The 25766-nt window shown below is 34.6% G+C and overlaps 5 protein-coding genes across 8 annotated transcripts; 2 read left to right on the plus strand and 3 right to left on the minus strand.

Annotated features, from left to right (window-relative positions):
• Window positions 1-3147: 3147 nt before the first annotated feature.
• On the plus strand, window positions 3148-8036 carry LOC105172821 (putative pumilio homolog 7, chloroplastic). The gene is made up of 6 exons (XM_088885595.1): window positions 3148-3187; window positions 3980-5577; window positions 5652-5814; window positions 6124-6287; window positions 6810-7068; window positions 7603-8036. The coding sequence occupies exons 2-6, from the start codon at window positions 4004-4006 to the stop codon at window positions 7708-7710; spliced, it is 2268 nt and encodes a 755-aa protein (XP_088741721.1). The 5' UTR covers window positions 3148-3187; window positions 3980-4003; the 3' UTR covers window positions 7711-8036.
• A 2873-nt stretch (window positions 8037-10909) lies between these two features.
• Window positions 10910-15938, plus strand: LOC105172601 (protein LNK1). Of its 4 annotated transcripts, none has more exons than XM_020697137.2 (9): window positions 10913-11068; window positions 11632-11742; window positions 12315-12889; window positions 12967-13285; window positions 13385-13456; window positions 13721-14386; window positions 15036-15187; window positions 15395-15530; window positions 15629-15938. In XM_020697137.2, the coding sequence occupies exons 2-9, from the start codon at window positions 11719-11721 to the stop codon at window positions 15713-15715; spliced, it is 2031 nt and encodes a 676-aa protein (XP_020552796.1). In that variant the 5' UTR covers window positions 10913-11068; window positions 11632-11718; the 3' UTR covers window positions 15716-15938. The 4 variants fall into 4 exon arrangements, with proteins under 4 accessions (XP_020552798.1, XP_020552796.1, XP_020552797.1 ...); XM_020697138.2 differs by having other exon boundaries at window positions 12970-13285; XM_020697139.2 differs by lacking the exon at window positions 11632-11742 and having other exon boundaries at window positions 10910-11068.
• An 898-nt stretch (window positions 15939-16836) lies between these two features.
• On the minus strand, window positions 16837-18980 carry LOC105172600 (plant/protein). Its single transcript, XM_011094115.3, has 4 exons — window positions 18709-18980; window positions 18450-18570; window positions 17301-17475; window positions 16837-17170 (listed from the first exon to the last, which is right to left on the minus strand). Exons 1-4 carry the CDS (start codon window positions 18907-18909, stop codon window positions 16951-16953), a joined length of 717 nt encoding a protein of 238 aa, XP_011092417.1. The 5' UTR covers window positions 18910-18980; the 3' UTR covers window positions 16837-16950.
• A 2603-nt stretch (window positions 18981-21583) lies between these two features.
• On the minus strand, window positions 21584-22526 carry LOC105172599 (early nodulin-93). The gene is made up of 4 exons (XM_011094113.3): window positions 22381-22526; window positions 22172-22233; window positions 22011-22086; window positions 21584-21781 (listed from the first exon to the last, which is right to left on the minus strand). Exons 1-4 carry the CDS (start codon window positions 22466-22468, stop codon window positions 21684-21686), a joined length of 324 nt encoding a protein of 107 aa, XP_011092415.1. The 5' UTR covers window positions 22469-22526; the 3' UTR covers window positions 21584-21683.
• A 1734-nt stretch (window positions 22527-24260) lies between these two features.
• Window positions 24261-25308, minus strand: LOC105172598 (chlorophyll a-b binding protein CP24 10A, chloroplastic). The gene is made up of 2 exons (XM_011094112.3): window positions 25031-25308; window positions 24261-24944 (listed from the first exon to the last, which is right to left on the minus strand). Exons 1-2 carry the CDS (start codon window positions 25240-25242, stop codon window positions 24395-24397), a joined length of 762 nt encoding a protein of 253 aa, XP_011092414.1. The 5' UTR covers window positions 25243-25308; the 3' UTR covers window positions 24261-24394.
• Window positions 25309-25766: the final 458 nt, after the last annotated feature.

Consider the following 25766-nt stretch of genomic DNA (forward strand, 5'->3'; position numbering starts at 1 on the left):
TATTTACATTGCCGAATGAGAGCCCGATCTTACAACCGCACCCCCTTTATCTATCTTATTCGTAAATTTTATGAAAAATATGCTATAAGAAGGTAAACTTGGGGGGATTTGTTTACAATTTCGATGTTTGAACTACTTAAATTAATATAAAAATTACAAACAACTCCCTACAAACGTCTGTAAATTATTATAAATATATAAATATTAAATAATTTTCTCGAGCATCAAAATTGTAACTTTTCTCCCGTGTTTCAATTTTATTTTCAAATATTCTCGACTTTTGCTACTGTTTAATTTAAGATTTTTTTTTACAACTTATTTAAAAATAAATAAAAATTATTATAAACAGTCGTAGTTTATAGTTGTGATTGTGTTCACTATTTTAAAATGGAATCAATAGCAAAAAAGAATATTTCTTTATTTAACTATCCAAAAAATAGAAAATAAATAGGTAGATACTTATAATATATAAATAATAATGCATGGAGTAGGGTCTAGAGAAAGCTCTTTATTTAATTTTTTATAAGTGAATTAACACCTAAGAATTAGAGTTATGCAGGAATTAGCAAACACACAAAATACCCTATAAATGAATGAGTGTTGGATTGTGACACTATGACCTATCAACTCTATCATTTTCACATTATTGTCTTATTTTACTGAACTGGCAGATCAAATTAGAATAAAGTTAAAAAATAAAATATTTTTACATAAAAAATCATATTATATTAGCTTAACATCGTATTTATACGGTATGATTCATATCATTTAATATTTAGTAAATTATAATAGGATTTTTTAGAATTTACTAAAATTATAATTATCTCGGTCCCGATTTGATCGAATATCTAAATTAACAATTTTGATAAATTAATAAGATAATATTTTTTTAGAAAATTTCTTTTATAAATTTATGGTCGTTTCAATATTATAAATTAATAATTCTATAAAATTATAGATATAACTAGGACAACTTAGAGGGTGTTTGGCTAAACTTTTTAAAAATATTTTTTTATAAGCTCATACGTCTTATAAAATATTTTAGAAGCTTATGAGATGTCAGGGTGTTTTGACATAATAAGGTATTTTATTGGTAAAATGACTAAAATAGGCATGATACAATTAGAATCAAAAAAATTGTTATTTATTTTAAACATTCTTAAAACACTTTTGTAAATAATATACATTAATTTAATTTTAAATAAAAATTTAATAAATAATCTTTTTACATTAACAAAAAAATGACGAATTATTACCTAAAATTTTGAATAAGAATAATATATATGTACATTCATATTAGTCCAATATTAATATAGATATATAATTAATATTTTTTTTGTTAATTGCAGTGATTATTTTTAATCGTATAATTTATAACGTCTTGAATTTATATTTTTCAATAAATATAGTATCAATTAGAGCTTATAAGCTCTCTAGCATCTTATAAGATGATTTAAATAGCTTATAAGTGTAGCCAAACACCCTCTTAGTAAAATATGATTATATTGTTGTTTGTTTTTTCTTAAAATTTAAATATAGTTGTATTTCATCTCTAACTTCTCTTATTGCATCCAAAAGCTCTGGTGTTGCGTTCTCATACTACAATAAAAAATTACGAAGAGTTGCTGCCGCTATAAATGTTTCCTTCCACGTTAAATAGATGACCCCATTAGTTAAAACATTCATCGAATTTGTCGATATTATGAAAAAAAAATAAAAAATTTTATATTTACTCTCAATTGATTTAATACTAATTTATTACAGGTCAAATAAATTTTTTCTGATCAGTAAGTCATTAGCAGATCAATTAAAGGTAAATAATATATTTTTAAATTTAATTTTTTTACTAATATCAACCAATTCAACAAATTTCAACTAATCAAAATTTTAGTTATTTGACAAAAATAAATATTAAAATATTATATATATGTTTTTTAAATTACACGAATGTGTAATATAATATAATAATAATAATAATAATAATACGGAAAACAATATGATATATGGAGAGAAGATTTGATGTGACAAATTGCAAGTTGATTGACGTTTGCTAATAGATGTAAACGAATATTTTGTCATTGATGGCAAATATTTGAAATTATTATGCAGATTGCTTTAATATAATAACATTCTATAAATTCTTGCAATTGACTTATAATTTTAAAATAATTATATTTACGTCTTCGATATATAATTTATTTATATAAATTATTCATATTTTTGAATAATTATTCATATATTTATTAAAAATATCAACATTATTTACTCGAATCACCTATACTTTTAAAATACTTACACATGTACCCACATAAAATTATTTATGCAAAAGACCAGGATAATTTGTGCAAAACATAAATCAGTACGAATATTGTAATTACCCGCAACCTTAAAATAAAATGAAACATTTGGTTATATATGTTTGATTTTGTTTTTAATTTTAATTATTAATTTTCAATGAGAAATATATGTTTTTAATTTCATATGTAATTTTTTTTTGTAAAAATAAGAATATAATTAAATTTATCTCAAGAAATTGTACTGTATATTGTTATTGTGTGAAATCAATGTACTTTTTTATTTCAATAAAATTGATTGTTATAATTTTTATTGATTTAGAATTGTTACTAATGTCGTATCAGTATTGTGAAGAAAAAAAATCATGATTAGTTTACAAAATTCATAAATTTTAAATAATTATATTAACACCCTTTGAAATTAAATTAAAATATACAAAATTTTCCACAATCTTTTACGAAATAACAACTACGGTCCCTAAAGGGTGTGGTCATAATTTTGCAAAAGTCGGAGGTAGTTTGGCCCAACCTTAAGGAGATGTTAGTGTAATTTAGCTTAAATTTATATATATGTAGATATATTAAAAAGATAGAAATTAAAATGAGAATAACAGTAAAGTAATTTATGTGAAAATACGTACAAACGAATATGTTTTCACCATTATTTAAAATTGAAAATGAAAATTAAATGAAGCAAGACGTAATAAAATAGCAATTAAGATATTTGATGATAATTTTATATTACATTTTGTATTTTGTTTAATATATGCAATGTACGTATAAAATTTATATAAATAAAAAAAATAAATTATTATTTTTATAGTAAAAGATTTGATCAACATATGTAGTTCGAAAAAGGAGGAGAGAAACAAGTTGTGAAGATCTATTCAACAGTAAGCAGATCCGTTTTTCTTAATTTCGCTCATCATTATCTATATTTTGAATTAGCTGATATTAAAATTAAATTACATCAAACAGAATTAATGTTCTCTGATTTATTGCGTACAACCGTTTGATGAAATCACTACAGTAGTGTCTGCGTGTGCCGCCAGCCCACTGTATTCTACAGAGCTTTTCTCAGTCCAGAAAAGTGGAAGAGAAGAATTCCCACACAAATATATATACACACATATATATATACATATAGATGATGTGACGTATTTGAAAATTGTATATATAGATGTAGGCTGAGAGAGAATCATAGAGAGAGAAAGAGAGTCTCTGATCCTTCTGTTCATCTTTATGGTGTGAGGCTGTGCCAGTGTGTGTTTTTTGTGTAAAGAGTATTTTATGTATGTAAAACCATATATGTAATCCCAATTCCCACTCATCTTTGCATGCTTCACCAACTATTTTCTTTTCTATACAGAAAACCCAGAACCCAAATTTGATTAAAGAGGGAGATTGGTATTTTTCTTCGGAAGAAAAAAGATGAAATGCTTTTGAAATTTCACCACCCGAATCCCATTTTTCCATGTTTAAGTTTTTGGATTTCTGAGGCCATTCCAGATGCTAAACAAGTGTGATCTCTAGTGGGTTCTTGTTAGTTTGTTTTCTTTTGATCGGTTCTTGATGCGGGCTTTTTGATTCTTGCATTAGTTTTGTTGTGAAATCTCCGGTGTTTATTGTATCTTTTCTCGGGTGTTTTTTGTTGTTGTTGTTGTTTGTTGTTTGAGGGGGTGAAGATTGAGAAGAGGAGTGAAGAAAACATGAAGGATGATGATGAGTTGGAGATGTTACTGGGTGAGATCCCTCATGCAACATCATCTTTGAATCTTCAATACATACTTAACAATGGCCATCATCATCATAATCACCATCACCATCACAACAATCTCGTTGATCATGGTTATGGGCATGCATCATGTGTGACTCAAAGTGTGAATGGTCATGGACATGGACAGGTTCAGGGCAATGTTCATGGTATGTGTGGTGATGAGTATTTGAAGCATAAGTATGCATGTACATCATCCCCTGTCAGTGGGTTTTCGTTACAATCAGATGGTTCTTCATCTAGTTTGTTCTCCAGTGGTGGGCGTTCATTTTCTGATATTGGATCACCAACCCCACCCCAATTCGAAGATTTCAAATCCCACTTGATTTCTGGGAATGGGTTTTGTTTGGATTTCAAGAAGGCTAATGAGAGCAATTTGGTTGATGCTTTTAATTTGTCTAGGAATTTCAGTAAAATGTACATTGGTGATGAGCAAGATGGTTTTTCGGTAGCTCCATACGGTATCCAATGCCGTGATCAATCTCTCAATGGGCCTAGGGGGATGAGTTTTGATAAATATAGAGCATCTGACAATTATAGGAAGGATCTTTCAGATTGGGGAGGGATCCATCTCTCTGTTCCGATAAGACCTATGAATTTCGAGGGGCAGGTTGGTTTGTTGGGATCCTGTTATTCCCCGAGTCAATCTGACAGATTGTTTTCTCGGTCCGATTTTGGAAACTCTGCTCTCAGTCCTCAATTTTATAGATGTAATATGTCAGCTAACAACAACTTTCCAGTGGGACTTAGCGTGTCGAATGTATCATCCTCTATTGATAATTCATCGGCTGGTGGTGGAAGTTTGTACCATCCATCACGAAACGGAATGAACCTGACTGAGTCTGAGCATGCTGTGTATTCACCTAACGTTGTCCGGTTGGCACAGCTGATGCCTCACTACAATGAGGAAAATCTTCTTCATTACCAGCCACCAGTGCCTAATGGAAGAGACAAAGTGCCTTTGTGTGCTGGAGTGCCTCAAGTGAGTGTTGAACCCTTTACTAGGGAGGATAGTTTATTCCTTCAGGGGAAAGGTTTTAATTACGGGATGACCCGACATGCACGTCCAAGGGGACAGAATACAAGGAGTTTTCATCATGGGAGTGGTTCGGGTAAGATTCAAGAAAAGGGGTCACAGCTAGACGGCAGTCATCGCCATAATGCTGCAGTGCAGGATTGTAGCCAGAGTCCCAAGATGTATTGCCCTCACGTCCTTTCGACAACATGTAGCTCCCTTGCAGAAGCACGAGGCCACATATATCACATAGCAAAGGATCAACATGGTTGCCGCTTCTTGCAAAGGATGTTTGATGAAGGAACTTCTCTAGATGTGCAGATAATATTCAATGAAATAATTGATCATGCAGCTGAACTTATGATGAATCCATTCGGAAACTATCTCATGCAGAAACTGCTAGAAGTGTGCAATGAAGAGCAGAGAATGTTCATACTCCTCAGGGTAACTGAGGAACCAGGGGAGCTAGTTAGGATCTCTCTGAATACGCATGGGTATGTTCATCAGATACTCGCTTAACCATATTAACCCGCTGGTCGACTAAACAAGTGTGTTCTTTTTGTATCAGCACTAGAGTGGTTCAGAAGTTGGTTGAGACACTTAAAACGACGCAGCAAATTTCCCTGGCTATTTCAGCCCTTGAACCTGGATTTCTCGCCCTCATCAAAGATTTAAATGGCAATCACGTTATTCAGAGGTGCCTGCAATGCTTTACTAGTGAAGACAGTAAGGTAATTTCTCTCGTAAATCGTTAGTGATCGTAAGAGGTACTTGGTGGTACAGTATGCCTATATACTGTTTTATCATATTGCTCAATGTTCTTTGAAATACTTATCATCGTCGAGCATCGTTCAGATTGATCAGACCTCAATTGTCCCATAACGTGTCAGTAATTATAAGTTGTTAATGTGGATGGAGAATTCATATTCAGTTGGCAATTTAGAAAACTTTGTAGCAGGAGTTCTCTTTATTATCACAGTGAACAGATTTTGCATTTTGTACTTTAAGCTGTTTAACTCTATCTCACCATCTATTTTTAGTTCATCTTTGTTGCTGCTGCCAAGTATTGTGTCGATATTGCAACACATCAGCATGGATGCTGTGTTCTACAACGTTGCATCAGCCGTTCAACTGGAGAACATCGTGAAAATTTGGTTGCAGAGATTTCAGCAAATGGACTTCTGCTTGCTCAAGATGCATTTGGGTAACCAAATTCTTTGCCGTACTCTTTTCTTTTTGGCTGTAAAATGTTCATGGATTATGGCCAAGAGATTGGCATATATACAGCCAACTCAAAATTTCTACTTCTACGTAATGCTGAAACATTTTAAAACATATATATGACGACAAAAGCAAGACTTGAGTCCCTTGCATTTGCTGATTGGAGTTTTGTTCTTCTTGTACAAGTTCAGGAATCTTGTAGTGCTAACATGCTGGAATGTGAAATTCAAAGCTTTGTTCCTCATGTTTGCTGGTAACTTGGAAAATTATATGCAAACCAACTGTGGGAGGGAGCAATCAATTATAATTTAGTGATTGGTGGTCCTTATCTCTCGACGGTTCATTTCTACTTCTGAATTTTCATGTAGTGTTGATGATACTTGAATTGTTTTTTCTTTTTTTTTGCTGTTATTTTAATTCTTGTACCTCGTGGTTTCCTGATTCTTTAAATTTTATTTACATTGTTATCACACTTCCTGAAAGTTGGATCAAATTTTTAATGCAGAAACTATGTCGTTCAGTTTGTTTTGGGGCTTAAGATCCCATGTGCCATGTCCAAGTTGACGTCTCAGTTCGAGGGAAACTATGTGCATCTCTCTACACAAAAGTTCAGTAGCCATGTGGTTGAAAAGTGTCTTGTGGTATGCAATGAAGAAGAGCGGTCAAAGATCATCCATGAACTGCTCTCTGCTACGTACTTTGATCGGTTGCTTCAGGACCCACATGCAAATTATGTTGTTCAAACAGCTCTCCGTGTTTCTGAGGTACTCTATTCAATTGTCTACTATTTAGTTTTGCTTCGAATTTCAAGAATTTTGTACTCTATTTGAGCCATGGATTACCTCATACACAGCTTTCCCTTAATGGCGAAACCACCCTTATGCGGATTAAAGACAATGATGATATTGCTTCATGGTGGAACCACCACGATTCTTGTCAATCAAACCTTCTTTAATAAAATATCAAATCAAACACGATGACTGATTGTCTTAAGGTTAAGCTGCCAGAGGAGAATCATTTCATATTCAATATTTTTAACATGTTCTCTCATGTGCATGCAGTGTGTGAATCTATTCACAGAACCTAGCACGTGAAACGCATCTTCATAAATGTGTGGTGACAAAACTCGAATTCCGGACCTTTCGTTTGGCTTGATTCTAACACCATGTCGAATGACACCTCCCTCTTTCAAAAGTTTTAAGTTGTTAGAAGAAGAATCGTATAATATTTACTATTCCAAGATCTGTATTATCTCCTCATCATTCCAGAATTTGCTGATTCTTCCTTCTTGAAATCAGGGTCGTCTCCATAATTCTTTGGTCGCTGCTATCGAGTCCTACAAGGCAATATCAAGAAACAGTCCATATTCCAAGAGGATTTTCTCTCACAAGCTTCTCAAGAGGTGATCCATCCACTGTCTTTGTTCTGGTAAGTATATGTTGTTGTTCTCAGCCGGTTCTACATAAGGAGACTTGCCTTTCGTCGTGTTCATGCTTCAATTCTGCTCGCGAATACTCTATCATCATCGATGGACACCCTCTGCTTGAAACATGGAGATGTAGTGTACTATTGCTTTCTGTTGTCGATATATCGTCCAGAATAACGTTTTTATCTCCTAGCACGTGCGATGTTTACCGTTGGACTGTACAATATATATAGGCAGGATATTTTCTTGCAGCATTGTATCAGAGCAGAATTGGATATCACTCAATCTAATCTGTCTCTTCTTTCAGCATTGCTTAGTTTAAAATGCACTTTCTTAGAACACAGTCTGTACAAGTAGCGCTTTCTGTTGCTATGATTTGTTGTCATTACTTGCATTCATAATTAATAATTTCTCTATAATGACAACTTAAACTTAAACACAATTTTTGGTTATTATCATTTCTGTTGCATAATAAAACATTTCAAAAATAAATTGAGAATGTCTTACCTCCTCTTAAAAGCACATAAGCTCCAAACATCTTATCTTTTTGATATTATAACTTCTTTATAAAAAATAAATAAATAATCAAAAATTTCGAAACAATTTATAAGTTATAAAAACAACTTATAATATTTCAAAAAGTCCATACGCTCACTCAAATATATCTTTTAAGTTTCAATAACGTTATATAAATAATTAATGTAAAAAAGATAAATTCAGATATTGAAACTGCACGATAACTTTTTAAAACTCAAATCGTTGGTTGAATGAAAAATTAAGTGGGTTTTGGATTATTAATTCAAAGTTGTATGAATCGTGAGTTGACAAGTAATGTTTATATTTATGTGATAAGTAATTATTTAATTTATAAAAATAATTTTAAATAATAAATAATATTAATATATTCAAAAATCAATTTCTTTCTTTCACTAATTGATATCAAATATCCATATAATAACAAAAATTAAAACCAAACCAATAAAATACAAGCAATATTGCACAAATGGATAGAGAGAGAGAGAGAGAGAGAGAGAGAGAGAGAGAGAGAGAGAGAGAGAGAGAGAGAGAGAGAGAGAGGTTGGGAGAGAGATTACTTGCAAAATCAATCTTCTCAGTCATAGGTTGTTTTTTTTGGGGTGGGGGTAGCTTTCAAAAGGTCGGTTTCTTTGTTCTCTCTATGGCCTCTGCGCCTACATAATATGTAGTTATGGATAACGGATAGAACTGACCACCACCGCTAACATAACATGTCAAACACATCCTATGACTTTATTCCCACAAATTCTAGTTGGAATCCCTCAATTTTTTTATTTATATGATACAATATTAAAAAATTATTTATATGATAGAAATGAAATATTAAAAAATTATTCCAAATTGTACTAATAGTATTTAATATTCAATTAAAATTACGATATTCTAGATATACTAATTATTTGCATTATAACTCATTACAGGATTTGAGGATAAAGTAGAGGACTGATCAATTGTCTATTTGTTAATTAAAACATTGTAAAATTGAGGTAAGTGAATAATTAGTGCTATCTATATGTGTTTTTTTTGTTTTTTTTGTGATATTATTGTTATATAAGTCTATAACTCGAACTGAAACTGATTTATTTGGAAATGTATGAGTGGTGAATGATTTAATTTGAATGATTATGTTGTGAAAGTGAAATAAGAAAATATATTGAAGTATTACATTTGTTAAATGATTTACTGTTGGAGCAGGTAAATGAAAATGTGTCAATATATGATTTTATGTCATTAGCTGCTTACTAGAATAGTGATATGTGGAAATGAGGGAATGCTGAAAATTGAATATACTTGTGATGTGAATACCCCTTGAAGTTGTTGAATAACCTATGTAGCAAAATGAAAAGAAAAGAGCTATGATGCGACCTGATATTGATGAGCCTCCATGGCATGTCAATGGGATTCACCTAAACATTATATAATAAATGGTGAGATTGAGTTGATGGAGAAGAACACTATATCACTTTCTGGCAGAGTAGGAAAAGAGAAGTATAGTTGATTATCTTATGATGAGTTGACTGTGTTACGTGTTAAAGTTGATTATGTTGAGGTTAAATTAACTATATTTTATATATGTTGCTCATTTTGTCTTGTCTGGACTACACTTGATATACATATATAAATAGTGTCAGTTATTTGTTTACTGAGTTGCAGGCTTATTTCTCCGCTAACATTTTTCAGGTACAGATTTTTACCCACCAAGGACTAAACTTAAAACTTGTATTTCAGTGAGGTCGCGCCGGTATGTGATTTTCTCCGTAGTATGTAGTAATAATGGAAATCACGTTCCTAGGGTGTATAAGGTAATAAAATGTGGGTGACGTGCGAACTAATTATAAAAACTTTATCTCGCGGTGTTTTATATGTAGATGATGCGTCAATTGTGCCTGTGGCGATGATGTGATTACATGTGTATATATATACTCCACAGAGAATGAATTAGGTGTATAATTACATGTATAAATAGGGTTTATTCTAATTATAATATTTAGAGGAGATGTAGTTCTAGTGCCATTAGGGGGTGCTACAACGATCGTCTAACAAATACTCTTTACAACAGACTATTATGAGAGAGTATTTATTAGACCATCACTAATTCTAAAGGATGCTTATAATTTTTTAAATAATAAAAAAAATACTTATAATTATAATAGATATAAAGATAGCTATTGTAATTTATCTTTATAAAAAAAATTATTTTTCTACTTTTGGAAAAGATATTTCCTAACAAATCACCTCAAAAAGGGTCACTATCACCCAAAAAAAAAAAAAGAAAACATTAAAATAAACCCAATTTCATCAAATCAATCAGACATAGTCCATACCAATAAATAAATAAAGTAAAATAATAGTACAAGTGCAACACTAAAACAAGCAAACTACCAAAAAAGCCCACTAGCCCACTTGTACCTCCACTAAACAGCAATACCTTGTGCCCTACCCGGTTACCCGTCGCCCACCGGATCCCACAGCAACGTGTCGGCTTCACAATTACCCGGGTCACACGTGGACCAATGGGAAGGCAGAAAGAGATCGTATCTCGACCCGGACTCTCAACCACGAGTTCCGATACCCACCCGTCAGCTCTGCCGCCACTCCAAGCCACGTGGCGCTTTATGGCCAGCCAATTTATTTATTCAATGAACCATTTAAAAAAATTCGAAGAAAACTTTCTCCGTTGTGTGCTCTCTCTCTCTCTAGAACCTCCTAGATTTGGTGATTGGAAGAATCGGAGTTAGGGTTTATTGGACTGGTTTTGAGGAGTGAGGATTCCGCTGTAGGGGAGTTTGATTGATTTTCCGGTGAGTTTTCCGGCGAGCTTCGGTTGTTTGAGTTTTAGCTGCTGGCTGTTAGATGTTTGCTTTTTTAGAGGGTTTTTTGGTTGTTTAAATTTGTTAGTTCGTTTTGTGATTCATACTTGCTTGGTTGTTTGGGAATTCAAAACAAAAGGAAGCGATTGAAAAATGGAGATGATGGTTTTTTGGTTCTTTACCTGTAAAAAAATTTGGAAATCCGGAGAATTGAAATTTTTTTGTGCTTTTAGGAGATTACTTGTTTTGATTAATTATGTTGATCCATCTTGAAAATTTTAGTTAATTTTTTTGTGGGGAAATTTTTTTCTGGGTGGTGTATGCTCAATCCCTGTTTTTCTTAGTGTCTGTGCACTGGTAATCCCTATAGCTGACAAATCGAGGAACTTGGATTCTTTGGATGTTTTCTATTAGCTCAGCTAGTCGTCGGTCATTTTCATTTTTATTCTCTATCTCTGTTCCTTCTTTTCTTTTCTTTTTTCTTTTTTTCTTTTGGGGGTTGGGATCTTAGTGAATGGGTTCTAATTCCTGTTGGTTGGTTTGTTGTTTTGGAGGATCCTGAATTGAGGTCAAGGAAGAATTTGGTACGAAATATGAAGAGAACTGCATACAGTTTGAGTTCAGGCTGAGTGCTTCGAGAAATGTCAGACTTGTGCATGTATAATGTAACTTCCCTTTCTGATCTGCCGGAGTGTCTGATATACCCCTTTTTCAATTGTCTAGTTAGTTTTGCACTGTGTTAGTAGATGCTGAAAGAGGCAGCTCTTGATTATATGATATCTTGTATTATTTCGTGGTTGTTCTGGTATATATCGCTTATTTAATCTGTAAAAAGTTATCTAGCAATAATGAGCGCGTTGCTCAATTGAAGTATCAGTGTGACAATATATATATATATATATATATATATTTCTCATTTAATGGATTGTCTGTTAGAATTTTTTCCATATGATTTTCATGGAAATGTAGAAAGTTGATAAAAGTAATGGTACCGTGACGCATGTCTCACCCTTTGATGCAGATGTTAATTTGTTTTGATGAAGCATGACAAATTACTTGTTATATAAGCTTCGGCTATACCCTGATGTCGTGGATGCTTAGTTGGATAACTTGAATAATTGGCTTGTGTCCCATTGTTCACGAGTTCTCTTCCTAGCAATTTGGTCATTCTTTTACTCATTATCTGGAAGTATTCTCTGCAGTTATTACAGCTAAAATTTGGTAACTGCTGTTACAGTTTGAAGGTATAGCTTGGGATGAATTTTGCTTTAGTGGTGACCATATAGTGCCACATCCTGGTTCTAAAAGGCTTGATGAACATTTCATTCTGGGAGAAAGCCACAAGAAACCCCGACGTGAATTAACTAGTAGTTCTGATTACAGTGGAGATAGATCTGTTGAGGGATATGTGGACCAGGGGAGAGAACAAGGGGGATTTTCAAGTCTGAGTAAAAGAAGAAACAGTATGCTGGAAAAAGATTCATGGCCCCTACCAAAAAATCGTGCATTTACTTCTGAATCTGACAGCGACCCAGCAGAAGCATCAAGTTTAACTTCTGCTAATTCCATGCCGTCGAGTCGTAGCTTAAAGATCAATAGTGCAGGCTTTGATGTCTGTGGCCACAATAGCATTCTTGGTGACAAGACCTCCATAGTTGATAACAACTCTTTTAGTTATCCACTTGGTGGCATAAATCAGAACGGCTGTGATCTCAATTTCTTTGAAAATGCTGAGAACAAAGATTCTAGTGAATTCCTGTGTTATGGTTGGCCTGAAATAGGGAACTTTGAAGATGTTGACAGGATGTTTAGGTAATGATGAACTGTTTCTTTTTCAGGTTTCACTATTATCATATAGTTTTCACTTATAAATGTGCCCTGTCTTCCAGAAGTTGTGATTCAACATTTGGTCTTGGGGTCAGTAAAGAAGATGAGTTGGGTTGGCTATCATCAACAGATGATCTAGGAGGGTGCGGAGACTTGCTGAAGTTAGATGTTAAGTTTCCATGTCCAGAGCCAAATGTAATGGAAAAGATCTCAGAAAACCATGACTCCTCGAAGGTCTATTCTACAAATGATTCTGCTATGACTACACCCATTGGATACAAGAACAGTTCTTCGAACTCAGCGAAAACTGATTCCTATACGTCTTTTGTAATTGAACCTGCTCCACTTGATAGAAAAGATGGATTTATCCCTCACAGGCAGGTTAGTATATGTCTGAACCTGCTCCTCTGTTCTTTAGAGACTTGTTAATACTTTATGCCAGTAACTTAGAATGACGACTGCTGCATGATTGTTTTGAAGGGAGGAGCTAATGGAAAAATTCAGCCAGCAATTTCGATTAACAGCCCCTCAAGAACTGGTGGTGCTTCAATGGTACAGTGGGTTTTACTGATTATATTTATTTAAGGAATTAGTTTTCATGTTTTGATTTTTTGCACCCACTATCAAATAGGTCTCACTTGATTATCCCACAGTTATGGCTGCTGTTGTCTGGGGAGGAACTTGGGGGTTGTACAGTTATTGAAATTTCCGACTCTCTGTTCAGTTTTGATTCTATTTTAGCATATGTGAGAATTCAATTGAAAGTTCACCAATCAGAATGACTGTATCTAATTTATGTGTGATACTTTTTGGCAGAATAATATGCAAACAAAGCAAATCAATCTACAGAACCACTCTGGGGCAAGAAGCAACGAAGGTTATCTTGCAAATGGCACTTTCAGTCATATAAGTGGTCTAGCAAATGAAGTAATGCAGCTTCCTTCTCACCAGGCTTTCCGATCTGTTCATTTGGAACAGCAACAAGATGCTCCTTTTCCTGATTCTTGTAATTATTTACAGAATCCTATCTCTTATGTGTGTTCAGATAACAGTCATTTATCTGATCCAGCTTCAGTAAATGTTAAACCATCATCTGTCAAATCTGAAACTAATGGCTTAACATCTGTTTTGCCAAGAGACTCATCCCATACAACCCCGCAAGTGCAGTGTACCGAGAGTTTCCGTGACCCACCTTTTGAGGTCTCTGCTCTAGCAACATGTGAACAAGGAGAACGACAACATAGTTGTCAAAGTAGTCGATCTCTAATGGACAGCGGCCTAGAAAATGGAAATGTGACACTGCAGGCCTCCATGTTCAATCCTTTTTCAGTGGGTAAATATGAGAATCATAGTGATCCAGAAGGAGGCAGCTCAGGGACTCCAGCAGAATTAGGTTCCTTAAACATACAAGAACGAGCGGCATTGGATGATATTTCACTAGAAGCAGCTACTTTTCGCCAGCTTCAGCTTGTTATGGAGCGGGTATAACTTCCTTCCTGTTATAGAAAGCTTGCTCTGATATTTGACGTGTTATATAGGTTCATCTAGTTGCATGCTTGTCCGAAAAGCCGCACCTTTGCTTTGACATGTCTGTTTCATTTATACTAGGTTATCATGGAGTTGCTTTAGCAAATGGTCAATAAATGATCAAGGTGACGGAGTCCAGTTGGTTTAGCTGGAACGATGAATTGTTGCCCTTAGATTAACTTCTTTGTGTTTGTGAAACAAGATATGCGTCCCGTTTTTAATTTATCTATTTGGTCTGATTCTCGGGCATGACAAATTTTTGTCATCAGTGACAATAAGATGTTGAAGGAATGTCAAATGCATGAAAAACTTTAATAACATGGGCATTGCATCTTGGGAAAGTAAAAAGCATCTGGTGGAAGCTGCCCTAAAGCATTGACATCAAACTAGAATTTCCATGATGTTCAGGTTGTTAAACTTAAAATGTCAAGCAAAGAGCTCATAAAGTTCATGTCTTCTAGACTGAGTCACCAGATTTGCAGTACATGTCAGTGTGGATGGGTTAAGAGTCCAAAATTAATAATTAGAATACAAGTCTTAAACTGCTATATCCTGTTATATATTCAGCTACTTGGAGACTAAATGTGATGCATTCTTGATGTAGTTGGATTTGAGAACAAAGTTATGCATAAGGGACAGTTTGTACCGTTTGGCTCAGAGTGCTGAACAAAGACATAACCATGCAAACCTGCATGCTGGTTGTGGAGATAAAAGAGATGCCACAAATGAAGCCTCTGTGGCTGAAGGAACGGACAAGTATGCTACCTCTTTACTGATTCCTTTATCTGTCTTTTTTATGCAAAGTTCAAGCAAGAAGTGCTTAGTTGCATGTGCTGATGCTCATACATCAATTGAGACACAGAAATCATTCTTCCACTGATTTAACTGTAAAAAGTAGACATTTTTTGTATGTTTCCTTGTGTTCTCTTATTATTGATGTTGTCCAATGACTTTTCCTAACAGGTGCACCGGTTTCATGGATATGGAAACAAATACAAATCCTATAGATCGTTCAATCGCACACTTATTGTTTCACAGGCCTTCAGGTCAATCTAACCCACCTCCCCATGATTCATCTCGTTCCAAGTCATCTAGTGCGGTGAGCTTTTATTACATGTACCATAGATACGACTTGTATATAATGATCCATGCAAAATCTTATCATGGGACCACATTGACTTCTTGTGTTATGAGCAGGTTCATGGGTCTGTTGCTAGTCCACCTGTATGGGCTGAGAATTTGGTAGGCAAAGAAACCTTTTTTGAAGTAGAGAAGGTCTCTTGATCGGTTGATTGCTTGTACTACAGTGATCGAGAGAATATTGCTTCAGCAGAGTGAAATTGCCATGCACCATGTACAGAAATGCTCTCCAGCATAAAAGACAGATTATCTCATATTTCTTATGTCATATTTTAGTTTTTCTTGTTTTTAATCTACTTTCGTGCCCTTTGTAACAGTTTGATAAGTTATTCCATTTTCTGGAGAATGAATTTTTCTGATGTTGCCATCTCTAAGTTCACTATTCTGTACCTGCTGGTGTGATCTCTATTAGTCCTGTGTGTTATGTAATCCCAATTGCTTTGGTTTCATGGGACCCCTCAAGTACTAAAATTGCATCTGGGCTCAGTTTTCTGAATCGATAACATGGACGATCCAATTAGATCTATCTTTTACGATGTGATAATATAATCTGCACACAAAGTTGTTAAGATTTCCAGAACTTGACATTTGGATACATAAAATAGTCTTCTTGGTGTTTCTTGTTCACTATGAACGTTCCTGTTCCCAGTTCCAGCCATGGCGATCTGTAGACCTAAGGGGCCATTTCACGGCAGTTCCTAGATTTTTGGAGAATCCATTATCTTTATTTCCTAGATTTCTAGAAAATCTTACTGTGTTCATCAAACATGAAATTTCCTTTATTATTGATGTGTCACACAGAATGCAAATGAGTTTAGATTGTGCACTCTATAGCACTGTAGCATCACAGAGATTGGAGGTATATTGGCAAAGAAGAAATGTTTAGAGCCCGGGCCAACAATGAAGAAAGAGGTTTGTGCTCCATTCCACCCTATCCCAGGGAGTCCCACATCTCAATGGCTGCGGTAGACCCCTTTCTGTCAGTAGTCCTGCCCAACCTCACTTGAGGAAGAATACACACATGCAGAGCATTCTGCGGTGTATGTACGAGGTCACTTTCAGATGAGCTTTGCAATCACTATCCAGGTGAATTCCAAAAGTAACGTTTGAAGCTGTAACTCGTATGCTAGAACTTCCTCTTCACTCCCTCCCAATGGTTAGTCAACTCTTACAGGAGGATATCCTGATGTTAGATTTAGTGGCGATATATGCTATACCAAACCACAAGGGAAGAAGAGTGATTAAATGACATGGAAACCAAGACAGACAAGAAATTTTGGCACTACATGCTCCCTGAGTGTGTAATTACTGAAGCAGGTCGTTCAGCAACATGTTTCGAGGTTCTACAACTTTAAACCTAAAAATATCAAACAGCACTGCTAATCAAACTGCTGCCGGAGTTGCATCTCTGTTTCACTTTTCCATGTTGCATGTGAGGATTGGCCCTTCATTCTCTTGCTCCTTTCTTTATCTTTAATGGCCGAGCCCTTCTTCTTCACAGGTTCTTTATCTGAGTCCACAGGTCGGTCACTGCAAACTGGACAGACTATCCCTTTTGTATGAGAGTAAGTTTTAGGAACTCCACATCTCACACACATCCTGCAAGCATAATGGACAAGGCAAGCAAATATTATATATTTAAGTACTATGCTATCATTTATTCAAAATGTTGTGAACTTGACTGGTTTCACAAGATGTGATATTCAGCAGAAGATGGTGGAATACAAACCTCAAGAGCTCAGCTGCATCTTCTGCACTGGGGTTGCTAACAGTTGGCATGCGTCTTCCTCCTTGTGCAGTGGGTGTAGAAGCACCACTCTGGCCTTGCGAGATGTTGCTTCCAACATCACTTCTGACTCTCTCATGTATTCCGACCAACTGAGGCTTAGACTCCACTACAGCGCCTACCAATAACAAAAGGCAAAGTTGAGAAGTGTGGAGCTGTATCCAAAGAAAGTAGTAAGAAGCATGAGGAGATAATACTAGCTCTCCTTCCTAATTTGGTTCCATCAATAATTTTGCGTTTGAGGGCATCATCATGTTTCTACCCTGGAAATACCAAATAATAAACATAGTGATGATGGACAATTGTGATCACTGGACACCACGCCTGGAACTAAACAAAATGAATGAAGCGGGCCAGCAAGGACATAGTCCAACAAGAAATAATAGCTCGTTGTAATTGTATTTCATGCCAATACTACCAGTGAGTGTTCAGTGCTCTGCCACATTAGGATATGTTTAAAATTTAGTCTTTGCAGATATATGAAGGAGTGAGACAGGGCTGATTCTGAAAATAAACCAGATGCTAGAAAACCCCTGCTTTCACATTACCTTCAATTACATTTTCAAACACATGCAGTTAAAGCCCGACTAGAGGCCGGGATGAATCATGCATGAAGTTGTGAGAGCAGGGTTTTGGGCAAATGCGGTATTCTCTTATGAAATAAAAGAATAATAGATGCTATGCGATACATCTTACTGCATCAATGAGGCGAACATCATTAAAGACCTAAACCTATTGGACCAGCTAATATTGCAATCTATTTCATCATGCACCTTACTTATTTATACACATACTGTAAAACCACAAAGAAAGTAGGAGAAGAGAATCAAGCAGCATATTGGTCCAGATTTACAATGACATCCATCAAAAACTATAGTCCACTTCACTGTCAAACAACATCATGAGAAAGACATTCATTACTTCCCTGAAACCTGACTTTTCTCATTTCGCTACTACTCATCATCTTACACAAGAGGGCAGACGAACTCTAGGTCCTATGTTTAAAATTCCACGAACACCGAACAACTTGCAAAAGACTAGATATTAGAACAAGAACTGCAAATAAAGCTGCGCAGAGATGAAGTTGCTTACCCGAAGGCAAATCCTTCTTTTCTTTACGATTTCTCCTACCACCATGCTTCCACCGCTGCCCATCCTCTTTCGCTGCATCCTCTTGAACGGAATTGTTCAGAAACTGCGGCGGCCCTGAAATCTCCAATAATTTTTCCCACCAAATAAGAAGAACAAAAAAGAGAGAGAAAACATACATGGGCAAGATCTCGAGCAAAACCGTAGACTTAAAAAATACAAAACACAAACATATTTGTGCAACAAAATTTCCGATATTTACTTCGGAGAAAGCGTCAAAAGCGGAGGGCAAGGCGGAAGAAGAGGGGGGATTTGGATCGAACAAGGGTTTGTAGGAACGGCTAGTCCTCGGAACGGCGTCGGTTTCCTCATCATCGGAGGAGATTTCCTCTCGCGATAATTGCTGTTGATCATCATCCTCTTCTTCAGCTGAGGAGTAGCCTTGCAGCAGAGCTAAGCTCATCGTTTCGATTCTCTCTGCTACAGATATGCCAGAATCCGTCGCTCCCAGATATTTCAGTTTAGGGTTACGAATTTAGTCAAACCATTCATTTTGTGAAAAAAAAAAAAGACAAATTATTTGTTTTATATATCTATAATACTTTAAATAGAAAAGACCACATAATGATACTATCACACTAATTTTAAATCTCAACAATTACATTTTTAATTAAATAATTTATATATATTTTTTAATAAAAGTGACTCCACGTTGTTTTAGTACTATTCTACTATATATATATATTTTTTATCAATAAAGTTTGGAATAATGATACTTTCTTTTCTCGAAGTTTGGTGCAATTACGTATTGATATTATATGATTTAAAAAATTTGATATAATTATGTAATAAAAAAATTAGTTTAATGGCGTTAAAACGACATGTCATGACAGGCATTATTATTGTTGTTGTTGGTGTTTTTATTCTTTTGTTTGATATTAAGTTTTTGTACTAGTTGTCACTACAAGAAAATATGATTTTAGTGGTAAACTATCAAGCGATAATTTTAAAATTATCGTTAATAATATATATTAAGTGATTTTAATTTTTATCTTGTCACTATATAATTATTAGTGATAAAAAATAGTATAAAATTGTAACTAAATACAATTAGTGACACATCTATAGTGACAACGTAAAATAATGACAACTATTATTTATTGTTATTGGATCATCACTAATTGTTTAGTGATAACTTTGTACACAATTTTTTGTCATTAGTTCATGTTAATAATAAATTTTATCAAATAAGAATAATTATTAAAATTATGAAATTTCTTACTGTGGCAAAATAAACAATCTCGCCACTAAATATATATAATCAGTGATAATATTAAAGTTGTCATTTGGTATTTTTTGTCACTAATATTCTATTTTCTTGTAGTGTGTTAGGGCTCGAGGGGTTTTTTTTTTTTTTTTTTTTTTGAATTTTTTCCGATTAATTTAGTTTTCAATATTTCTAAATCAACTAATATGTTTAAAGTAAATAGACAAACAAGATACTATTATTAAAAACAACTATTTTTGTGAACAAAATATCATCCTACTAATATATCCTTACTTATATTTATTTCTTTCATACATAATTATTTTTTATTAATTATTTATATCAATACGTTTTTATTTATGTATATACTTAGAATCAATTTTTTTGGTCGATTTTGATTAATTATTTATTTTATATATTTTATAATTCAATTAATTAATAAATATAAAAATATAAATTTTACATACTCGTTGAATGAGTTTCAGTTTCTAGTTATTAACTAGAAAAACATGCTAGAAACATCAATTAAGTTTTTACTAAATTGTCTGATATTTATGATTTCTGGTTTATGATGAACAAATTCATTTTTTATAGTGAAATAAAAGATGATTGAGAGAGTGTGATATATTTTAAGGTAATTACAACAACTTATCTTGAAATTTGATATAATTACAAGATACCTTCTTATCGTTTGGAAAATGATCAAATTTCTCTTGATTTTAACGATCGTCTAACAACTAATCAAATCTGTTAGTATCCGTTAGGTTTTCATATATTTTTTTACAGTGAACAGACCAAAATGCCCTTATAGAGTATGAATCATAATTTTACTTATTCTTAAAAATATTTTAATTTTTTGGACTAAGTGGATATTTAAATTGATAGTTTTTCAAATTTAACTTTTTTTTTTTAAAATACAGTAATGTAAAGTTAACAATTCCAAACTCTTATTCAAAAATTACATAATTTTATCAAACATCAATCCAATATTTATAATTTTTTAAACTATAAAAAAATATTTATAATAATGTCAAATTTCAAGAAACTTGTTTTAATTTACCCTATATTTCAAGAACTCTTTGGAATTATATTGGTTGATGGATCTTTCTATATGGTACTTTGATTTTTTTTCTTTTTTTTTTGGGGGTTGGGGGGGGGGGGTGTTTATCACATTAGACTTTGCAATTTCAGAATCAAGAACGGATGTTCTCCCCATGTTATATTGCTATAAAATAGTACACAAACCACACAATATCACCCTCCTTCCTTTTTCTAGTTTATATTTTTTGTTCGGATTAATTGCATTTCACTCCCTTCTCTGATGTGAAGTTTAATTATACAATTATCCTTTATTTTTTTATAAATTATAAATACACCCCTTTAGGGGTATTAATTAGTATACCATAACTTATAGGGGGGTCCTTGAGGAAAATTTTGCAACTGAATAGGGGAATGCAATTGTAGTTACAATTACAACCTCAAGGGATGCACTTGTAATTTCACAAAGAACAAATCGTATTTATGTAATTAAACTTAATATCAAGGAGTGTCAACGTAATTGTAAAAGTGTAATTTACCCTTTTAATATTAATTTGTAGTTAGATTACTGTATGCAACCATTCATACTATACTATTATAAAGAAAAGAGGTGTTGCAGATACAACATAATTATTTTGATACCACTACGCTAATTTTTCGTGATCCACAAAATGAGATAATTAACTTATTTAACTTTTTAAATTTTACTTTAATTTAATTGTCCAATTAATGTATTTTATTCTTATTTATGATATATCTTAAAGTGTGAAAAATTATTTTTTATATTCATGCAATGAGAACGCGCCACGATGGCTACCATATATATAACAACTGGGAAGAAAAGCAAATTTTATTTATCTATATATTGATGATCAAACAATATATGAATATTACAGAACATTCAGACAAACCCTAAAAGAAGAAAAAAGAAGTCAAGCTTCAACGGTACTGTGTTGTCCCTTGAAGGAGTTTCGACGAGCTGTTGCCAGAACAGTCTTGTCTGCTACAATGAAATAAGCCATTCCTCCCACTGTCATAATTCCATCGATACGTTCTATGTTACTCCTCAAATATAGTAATAACATTGACTCTGATTGACATTAAGTCTAATTATACAGACAATATATATTTAAAAAAATAAAGTACGGGGAGCATTTTGTAATTTTTTAAAATTAATAGGTTTTGTTGTAATATAATATGGCCCAAGTTGAGGGATATTTGTGCAAATATCCTTTTTTCTTCAAAGTAATTATACTAACCTGTGGAGATTATAAGAGCTTGTGCAGTGGGGTTGAGGTTGGCTCTTGCCCATGGCACCATTCTTGCACTTGCCAACTGCAATTATATATACATTCACACATATTAATTATTTCGAGCAACATTAATTCAAGAATCCATGTAATAAGGTGGAGGAACTTACCGTTGGAATAGCAGCCGCGACAGTGGCAACCACGGCCGCTTTAGCGCCTGCAACAACACCTTCTGCAAACACACAACACGTGTATATAGATCACTATAATTTCAACAGACGAGAGCAAAAACATAAAAACATAGTATCAGAATCATCATCAATTGATGTATATATGATGTAGATGAATGAAGAGAGAGGAGTAGTAAATATTGTGGTACCATGAGAACAACGTTTGGCACTGGCTAGCTTTTGGTCGAGGGAAGCCAAAGTGCAAGAGCCATCAGCAGCTACAATATTGTTGGCCATGTTGTAATAATACTCTACGTAGACGTTTATTAGGTGTGTAATTGATGTAAGAAGGTGGTTGGGTATTTATAACAGTTGAAGAGACGGAATTTGATGGTTTTTTTTAGTGTCGGAATTGGAGCAAATTGTTTTGTTTATGTTGGTCGGTTGATTCCTTCAGTCTGCTGCTTTTCCACATTTGTCAGAAAATGCTGGTAATATTCTTAAGTTCATTTAACTTGAGCCCGAGTTATATTTGAACTTTTATTATTATTTTTATTTGAAATAATCAACAATTACTAAATAAAATAACTCGATTATAATTATTTCCGTCAAATATCAATACTTAACAAAAATAGTTACAACAATTGTACCATAATCAATAATATTAGATAAATATACCTAAATAACACATACTATTACAATAGACAACACAATAAGATCTATAACTCTCAAACGGGGTATGCTTTTAGTCCATTTAATTGGGTCCAAATACACCTGGAACAGAGCGGAACCATGGAATGTTCGAGTATGAGGCATTTGATATAAAAGTCTTGTGTTCGACTCGTTAGGTTGTCTCTGGGGTATAACAATTCAATTATTTGGACATGTTAGTTTCTAATTACTGAAAAATCTAATGTATTTATTTTTCCTTACTTTAATGTAGCATGAAGTTGCAGAACTGTTCCTGCAGCTTTGTATATCCTTTTTACCCACTGGTTTTCCAGCAAACCAAATAAATAGCAGAAACCATGGGTGAGACTTGAGCCACTCATCTGGATTTTGCCCAACGGTCTGGATCTGGAGTTGAGAAGAATAAAGAACATTGTTTAATTAATAATCCTCAATTGAGTAATAATATGTTGTCGGACAAAAAAACAAAGTTGTTGGCGGTTTTAGGTTTTTTTATTAATAGAGTATTCCAGGTCGTTTAAGGCTAACGGCTCCAAGTTACAGAGAAGTCGTTGCTCAAGGATTTTTCCTGAAGGTTTTTATGTTATTGGGAAGTTGAGTTTTTCCTTTTAGCGTTTGAAACATTTTGAAAAGCTATGCTGCTTGCTAAACTTACGCCTGCCATTTATGAAGTCCTAAAACTGTCACAAGGGTACTGTCTCTCATCTGATAAGTGAACTGTGAAGCATAGGTGCTGAATCGTATCTTCTATTTGGATTGTTTAGTCAAGAAAGTAGTTCTTGGCAAGTGTATGAAGAGAAATCTTCACAAGTGCTGTTATAAGCATAACTGAAAACAATGTTGGCACTTACAGCTACTCTTTCCATATGCCACTAAGTTCCAATAGGCTTTTCTTCTCAAAATTTGTGTTTGTGCAAGAAGTGATGCATATGCTATTGATGACCTCCGGCAATTGCCAGATTCAGAAAGCCGGTAATTGCAGGAGACACCTTAGTAATGAGAATGAACCTCGTCAAGCTGCAGAAACACTTTGGAATAGTGAAGATGGAAGGAAAAGCATACATCCGTGGTGAAGTGGTCTGTAAGGGTGAGTTCTTGATGGCAACTGGCATGGGTTATCTTATCTGCCTTCATTATAGTCTCTGTGCACCAATTGATTATAGTTTCAACAATCTTTGCAACGGCTTCCCCATTTTCCAAGAGTTGGATAGGAGCTCAGGTTAAAATTCTAAGACCGAGTTTCTGATAACTATAAGTGGCAAGAAGATTGCTTAGCATTGATTCAACTTCCCACCAGCCTACTTGAATGATTGAATCTCAAGGTTTCTCATCGTTTTCAAATCTAACATCTTTTCTCTGCTGTTTTTTACGGCATCTTAATTGTTATCCACCACATCTATTTTGTTCACTGAAATGCAATGCTCGTGTATATTTCAAGAATTCTGAATTATCCTGAGGTTAACGCTGAGCATGAAAATGATTGATTGAGCTACTCTCTACACTGCGAACGCAACAATGTTGCAGATGAGGACCTTACAAGCCAAGAGCTCCAAGGGGTGTTTTCCCTTGCCCTGCCTCAAAGTAGAAGATCAGCATGGCCAACATAGCAATTCTGGCATGCTTAATCTCTGCGAGTTTCAACCTCTCAAGCTTGTCAGCATCAGCTATATAAACTCCATCTTTTAATGTACCGGCAAAGCCCAGTGGATCAAAGAACTTCCCACCAGGGTAGCCTTGGTCGCCAGTGGCATTGGCAAAATTCTCGGCAGTTCTTGACCAGGGAGTGGCCCATTCGACTGACTGCGACTCCGGGTTGAAGAAATCCACCCATCTCTTGCTCTCCACCCACCCCATGAGCAGGAGCTGAGTTCCAAGGAGGGTGCCAAATGAGAAAGGCGCCACGGCACCAGGGGCGGCCCCGGCTTCAAACCACGGGATGCCGCTCCATGCCTGGCCGACGAAGATGCCAACAACTGCCGCCATCGCCCACCGGCCATGGATGAGCTCAGCCTCTCTGTACCATTTCAAGAATGCTGGATCCTTTCCGAGGCCTAACGGGTCGAAACCATAATCTCCAGGGAGTCTGTAAATCATTCATATAGCTTTTAGCTAAAGAAAGCCTAATAGCAAGAGGAAGAATTCAAGAATTTCATCGAAAAGAAAACTCACGAGCCATCGAGCCACTCGGGATCGATGAAGCTGCCGCCACCTTTAACCGCCGGGATCCAGGACTTCTTAGGGGCGGCAGCCACCACAATGAGCCTCTTGGGAGCTGCAGAGCCACCAACTTTGGTGGCGATCGGGGCGGAGAGCAAGGCCGCCTGGCTCTTGTTGCCACCAGTCAAGAAGCCATTTACCAATGCAGCAGAAGTGGAAGCCATTTGATCTCTTTTCCTCTTTGTTTCTCTATAAAAAATTTTGGTCTTAAATCAGGGTGGCAGTGCCTGTCGATGGAATCAAAAGGAGAGTCGTGTGGGGATCTAAGGAGGATAAGTGAAATCCAGACATAGAATCTGAGAAGTTGCATGGATAGATTTCTGACCAATGAGATCAACGTGTCCATCTACACCTTCTAACACGGTGGCATCCACGTCTACAACATCTGGTCCTCTAGTTTTGGTCTGCTCCAACGGACTTGACGATTGCCATAGGCTCAGACATCGGGTTAAATTTTAGTTTTTACTATTAAATTCCTCTATTTTATACTTCATTTAAATATATGCAATACATTATTAAATTACTAAATCGAAAAATTTATTATCTAAATAAGATCTGGTCGAATCTAATTAATTATACAATAAATATAATATATTTATTGAATCGTACATGTAACTATAAAAAAAAAGTAATTACACAACATCACCGGCCTACGTAATTAAGTTGAAATACACGACTTTTGATGCAC

The sequence above is a fragment of the Sesamum indicum genome, linkage group LG10 (assembly GCF_026168435.1).
Source record: "Sesamum indicum cultivar Baizhima isolate 11 linkage group LG10, ASM2616843v1, whole genome shotgun sequence".
In the NCBI taxonomy this organism is placed as follows: domain Eukaryota; kingdom Viridiplantae; phylum Streptophyta; class Magnoliopsida; order Lamiales; family Pedaliaceae; genus Sesamum; species Sesamum indicum.